Raw genomic sequence first — 6,490 nt, forward strand, 5'->3', positions numbered from 1 at the left:
CCCCCCCCCCCCCCCGGGGGGGGGCCCCCCCCCCCCCCTTAATCCCTTTGGGGGGTAGACAGGCCCCCCAAAATTCCCCCAGAGAGCAGATTTTGGGTTTTCGCCCAAACCGCGTTCATTTGCCGGTTGTGCCCAAAGAAAAAGCTTTTTGTTGTTGCGTGTGGGGGGGGTCCGGAACCCCCCCCCAGCAGGAGCCTTCTCCCTGGGGGGGGTGTTTTGCTGCGGGCATTTTTGTACAAACAGCAGCTTTAAGTACCATGTTTTCCAGGGGGGAGAATTTTTGGTGGCCCCCAAAATCAGGGGTTTCACCGGGGGGGGCCCTGCCTCTTATTGCCAACGGGGTTGGAAGGCGGGGTGAACACAACCCCCTGGAGGGTACGTTAAAACCCAACCCAAGGGTGGAGGGGGGGCGCCGCCAAAAAGGCGGAAAAACGGGGTCCGTGCCTTTTGCTGTGGGGGGGGTGGGGACCCCCCCCCCAGCAGCAGCGTTTTGGCTTTTGTTGTTGGGGGGGTGTCCCCCCCCCCCCCCCCAGCAGCAGCACTCTGCTGCTGGGGGGGTCAGACCCCCCCCCTAGCAGCAGGGATGGCTTTAGATGTGCAGGGGGGGTACCGAGCAATGTGCGGCCGCTCCGATGGTTTGCCCGAAAAGGTACATGGCGGCGTTTGGCGACAAAACAGCGCTGTGACCGCGAAGTGGCGGTGGACATGCTCCCATGTTGCCGTTACCTTACCTTACCTCACCCGATGCTGCTTCCCCGCGCCGCCTCCTTCTCGGCCCCCTTGGGCGTATTTTCTACTCCCACTGGGGTCCCGGGCCCCCGCCCCCCGGGCCCCCTCTTGTTTTCTGTTTTTCAAAACGCCCGCCCGCCCGCCACCCCGAGGCGGCCCCCCACAGGAGACCCAGAGATCAAAAACGCTCACTGGTTGGGTAGTAGTCTAAGTTCTGAGCCTCGAGGCTGAGCGGGTCTAAGTGTGACTAGTCACGCTGGGGTGCTTACGCGGTCTAAGATCAGCGAGAGCCTCTTACATCGGCTAAGTCGGCCGTGGCACAGCCTGGGGCCAAGAGGCTCCCACCGTGATCAACGATACGGCGCTAGCCCCCAAATTTTCTTCGCCTGCGGCGGGCGCCTTCTAATCCGGATCGATCCTTCTCATGCTCAGCAATCGCCGCCTCAGCATCCTCCTCTTCCGATTCTCGTTGCTCTTCTTGAGCGCAATCTTCAAGCCAAACAGTTCTCACAAATAGCCTCAAGCTCAAACAAACGCATGTCAAGGAAGCCTGTGTATGCTGGTCCTCTTTGAACGATCCGCGCGTGAGGTAGATCTAGCATAGGGCCTTGTTGGCAGCAGCCAGCTTGTTGCGCTGCTTCGTTGCGATGAGCTGATTGGGATCGCAGAAGTGCATGCCAAGCACCGCCACGATCTTGAAGCAGAACACATCGCAACCGCATCGTCCGCACTGCCATCGGCATGCCGCGCCCGCCGCTTCGCCGCAGCCGCCTTAAGACACGCATAGCGGCAGCACATGGTACGGTGCGCGTACTTGAGCAGGAGTTGCGCGCCGCAAGTAGCGCACTGGCCCTGGGACAAGGCGATATGGCGTCGTGCGCGGCATACGTTGGTCGGGACGCGTCCAGGTATTTTTCGGGTAAACCTGGACTTTTGCAGGTATACCCGGGTTTTACCCGGATTTGGCCTTGTGCCGTCTAAGTTCATGGCCCCCGACCATACAGCGTCTAAGTCCGAGCCCGGCTCCGTGCGGGGGCTAAGTTGAGCGCTCGCTCGCTGCAGAGGCTAAGTGTAGAGCGACCCTCTAGCCCTACTACCCCAGGTGGCGTTTATTTTTGCTTGGGCGGCACTCATGCCGGGGTAGGTAGGGTAGGTCTGGGCCCTCCCGTCGGGTTTTTCCCTCTCTTCAAGCTGGAATTTTCCCAGCAAAAAAAGAAATTTTCCGCGGAAATCACGATGTCAACCCTCCCCAAATGGGTGATCTGATGCTTGTAGGGCTTGAGAGTGGCCTCCCATGTCACAAGAAGGACTGTGGATGCAGGAGAGTACCACCAACCATCACTCTAGTTGGTATAGTACCCCACCTTCACCCATCGAGTGATTTCTTTTTTAGTTTCCCATAAGTAGGGTAGGTAGGTAGGTAGGTAGGTAGGGGCACCGCAGGGGCCGGCCAGGGTTTTTGCAGAATTTCAGCATGAGTGCCGCCCAAGCAAAAATAAACGCCACCTGACTACCCAACCATTAAACGCTCGGCCTCGTCGTCGATGGTCGAACCCTGCCACGAGTTTTTTATTTTTGATTTTTGACTGCTCAAGGGAGCTCTCGCGTGAACTGGTAGAGTAATGAGTATCTGTTTTGTTGGGGAAAATAAATGGGCAACCTCAGCCTCTCAAAAGTCGTCGTCCCCACCATCCTCGTCTACGATGGCGGCGACGAAGCGGTCGATGGCGCGCTCGCCCTCCGAGATCTGGAGCAGCGCCAGCCGGCCCGCGCTGAGCAGCACCGCCGTCGCGATCAAGGCTACGATCCAGAAGGGCGAAGCCGGCAGCCGGTCCTGCAGCAGGCCCCTGCAGAAGCAGCCAGCCGGCACCGCGAGCGCCCACGCGGGAAGGAGGGGGAGCACGGCATCGCGCACCGTCCTGGCATTGGCAGGGAATGCACCAACGGCGGGGCTGACCGCAAACCACGCCAGCAGGAACGGGGCGGCGGTCGTCAGCACAGAGCCGTCGGCTGAGTTATGGTTGCCGCGGCCAATTGCGGCAAAGGTGAGCAGCGCCGCAGCGTCGGCCGCGCCGGTCCACAGCGCCGCACCGACGGCCGAACGCGGGGAGAACGGCTGCTGCTCCGACGATAGCGCACCGGCCAGTCGCTCTGCGACGGGTGGTTCTCCGGGCTCCTGCCCGGGCCGCTGCTCGGACGACTGCACCACCACGGCGCGGCTGGCGGCGGGAGCGGGCTTCCCCAGCGGAGGAGCGAAGGCGACGGCACTGGTGACATAAAGGGTGGCAAGGCTCAAACCGAGCCTGCTCATCGTGGCACAGTGCCGGTTGGGAGCGGAAAGACTTCAAGGCGAAGCACCTGGTGGTGCGATGGGCTCCCTCGCGTGTAGTGTCAGCGCGCTTGGCCCCTCGAAGGTGCAAAGGAAGAAATTGGTGTGCTGTGTATCTCGAGACCTCGAGAGAAGGCCGCCCGCAGGCGCCCAAGTCAAGAAGTGGCTTTTGTTGGGCAAAGGAAGAAACACCTCTCGTCGAGAAACGAATAGCCCCGGGGGGGGCATGATAGGGTGGCGGAATGCCAGAGCACTCCGCCTTTCGTGAGCTCATCGAGGTCGAGGAGCCATGTGCCCGGAGGCCGATACCTGAGAACTCAGGCGTATCCTCAACCTCGGAACAAATTGCCCCGCGCTGCCGCAAAACGCTCCAGTGGCTCGCGTGCGTTCTGTTCCTCGCTTGTTCTGCCGCGCCTGTCGCGCTAGCTTTGAGATCCTGCTCAGAGCTCGAGTCCTGCTCAGAGACCATCGGGATGCTAAGTTCGTACATGAATGGCGGCGGCAGCCCACCTCGCCCACCGCCAAAGCTGCCGCCGCCGCCGCCGCGTATGCCGCCACCTCCATCAAGTCCGCCATCGCTGCCACCGCTGCCACAACCGCCTCCACCGGCGCCGCGCTTGCGTGATGCCATGCGCTGGCCAAACTGGATTCCGCGCTTCCCCAACGAGAGCCAGCGGTGCTTGGAGCATGCGCCAACGAAACACGTACTGCGAGCCGTCTAAAAGCTCATACAAAAGCTCGCGCAGCGGAGCGCACCCAGCGGGTTGCTTCTCACGAATAGGTGGTCTCCTGGCGGACCGGGTCGTCGCAGAGCACAGGGTCGCAGGGCGTGGAGCACAAAGTCTGCCCCTCCCTCGTCGACCTGTCCCACTGCGAGGTCTGCTGCTCTGCTCACCCAACCTTCACTGGGCCTTGCAGCCGCTCGGAAAATGCCGCGATCGCCCGTGCCCGGCCTGTCTGGGTGTGGAGAGGGGAACAGAGGGACAGAGGGCTGCCCGCCCCTGCCCCACCACTTTGTGTGTTGCCAGTTGCCTGCCCCTTCCGACCTGGCCTTCACCTCATTAGGCCGAGACGCAGAGGGTCGACCCGTACCAGCCACAGCGGTGCGAGTCCTTGTCTTGCTTGACAGCCTCCAGCACGGATCTAGACGGAGTAGTAACACCCCCGCCGTCGTCAGCCCTCTCCTCGTCCTCCTTGTCCTCCCTTGGCCAAGAGAGCAGCGTGCCGGTCTCGCGGGCGAAAGTCCGTCTCTCTGACTGCTGTTTGTTCCAAGGAAAGGTGCGTGCCGACAGCGAGGGCGGTCAACGCGACGGAGCAGGTGTACGAGCGCGCCGGGTTGAGCGCCGACTGCTGCGGCTCGCTCAGTTTCGTCTGCCACGCCTACGAGCAGTGGAGAGAGCGCTGCGAACTGCTATGACCCGCTCCTCTCCTCTCTGCAACTCACTGGCTTTCCCCCTTGCAGCTGCGCTGCGTTGCGCCTCAAGAGAGGAGAGGAGAGCGGAGAAGGCTTGGGCACCTCTTTGACGTGTCTCACCACATACACACGTACATATACATGTAAGTATCTCACGGACGAGTCGCCGACCACACCCACAAAGAACCCCTGCACAAAGATCGCAAGGGCGGGGACCTGTTTCACACCTTTTTACCCAAATAAATAAATAAATAAAACGGGCAAACTCTGAGACGAGATGGGATTTAGGGACATGTGTCCCCGCCCTGCACGATCTTGGTGTGAGGGATCTTCAATCCGTGTCCCCTCACCCCTCGTCACAACCCGACACGGAAGAGCGGCAAGAGTTGGGGCTGCGGCTACGGCTGCGGCTATGAGAGGGGCCGGGGTCGCGGGAGAGCCGCTGCGCCGCGTGGACCTTTTTACCCATCTTCTATTAGAGGTGTCCGTTTTTATTTATTTATTTAATGCGTAAGTATGGGCTATGGCTAGGATAGGCTATGCAGCTGCGCAGTCGTACCATAAGGCATATCACACTGGGCAAATCGGCCGATTTCCCTCCCGCTAAATCATCACGGCCCCGTATAACACCCGCTCCGCGCGCGGTCAAAGGCTTCCCAGGGCCGGTCCATGACATGAACCGATAGACACAAGCCAAAAAAAACGCACCTCTAAGCTTCTCGGGCACCCCGAGGCCCATACGGCGCCCCGGCGGGCCCCGGCGGGGGTCCGGCGCGGCGCTCCAAATCCGCACTTCGCGAGAGCTTCTACGGGCGTTCACGCGGCCTCTCCGCCTCGTGAGGCACACCCCACACCCACCACGAGTCCTGGGGCCGTGGGCGGACCTTTGGCCGCGGCGTCCGGAAGTTTGGTCGTCGAACATCGGCCCCCAACTAGGCCGTCGAGCGAACGTGTCCGGAGAGGCTCTCGGATGGGTCCGGCAGCGGTCCCATGGACCCAGAAGCTCGCCCCGGCGGAGCACTCACGGCTCGGCCCCCGCCCCTGGTCACCCAGACGTGCCCTTGGACAGGCGTAGGGGCTCGGATGACGACGTTGGCGCCCGCGACGACGCCCTTCCCGACGTCGCATCTGGCCGAGACTACTCGCACCACGGGCGCGGCGGCGCGGATGATCACATGGTTTGGGACTCTGAGCGATGGCAGAGGCCTTTTATTGCAAACGAGGACGCCCCGCGAGGCCCCGTCGGCCGGGAGTGGTGAGTAGGACCATAAACAAGCACTATATCCCGTACCGCGACCAGCCCACACACAGCCCAAACCGCTGCCAAACCGGCCCTGGTCACGCCGGCCGGGAGGCTGCCGGGGCGCCCAAACAGTCCCTCACGAACGCCACACGGGCCACCACGGCCCGTCCGGCGGCCCGAGTGCCGCCCCACACCCGCCCGACGCCCTCGGCCAGCCAGCGCCCACTTTGAGAGGCTTCACCGCCGCCAGCGCGCCGAGCGCGCCGCCCTCTCCTCGCGCCACACGGGCCCCTGGCCGCACGCCCGAGAGGCGGCCCATAATTTGAGTCGAGACGCGCCGCCGGCCAGCCAGCAGCTCGCCCGCCACCCGCAGAGTGCCGCCGCCGCCCCCAGCCCGCACTGGAGAGGCTCTCCCGGCCGCTAGCCGCTGTCGCGTCGCCCGGCGGCTGCGCTGGCAGCGTGGCGGTGAGGGCGGTGGGGGAGATGGCGGCGGCGGGCTGGGCAATGGCGGTGAGGGAAGTGGCGGCGACGGGGGCGGGGGTGACGGTGGCGGCGGGCTCGGTGGCGGCGGCGAGGGCGGCGGCGGCGAGGGCGGCGGCGGTGAGGGCGGAGGGGGAGAGGGCGGGGGAGGGCTCGGCGGTGGCGGAGACGGGGGTGGTGGCGAGGGCGGCGGAGGCGAGGGCGGGGGCGGGCTCGGAGGCGGTGGTGACGGGGGTGGCGGCGAGGGCGGCGGTGGCGAGGGAGGCGGCGGCGATGGCGGGGGCGGGCTGGGGGC

The 6,490-nt window shown here is 63.7% G+C and overlaps 1 protein-coding gene across 1 annotated transcript; it reads right to left on the bottom strand.

Moving 5' to 3' along the window:
• Nucleotides 1-2,398: 2,398 nt before the first annotated feature.
• Nucleotides 2,399-3,527, bottom strand: EMIHUDRAFT_227824 (hypothetical protein; the record flags this gene model as incomplete). The annotated part of the gene is made up of 3 exons (XM_005787440.1): nt 2,399-3,032; nt 3,183-3,252; nt 3,368-3,527. 3 exons carry the CDS (start codon nt 3,525-3,527, stop codon nt 2,399-2,401), a joined length of 864 nt encoding a protein of 287 aa, XP_005787497.1.
• Nucleotides 3,528-6,490: the final 2,963 nt, after the last annotated feature.

This window comes from Emiliania huxleyi, assembly GCF_000372725.1.
Source record: "Emiliania huxleyi CCMP1516 chromosome Unknown EMIHUscaffold_142, whole genome shotgun sequence".
Classification (NCBI taxonomy): domain Eukaryota; phylum Haptophyta; order Isochrysidales; family Noelaerhabdaceae; genus Emiliania; species Emiliania huxleyi.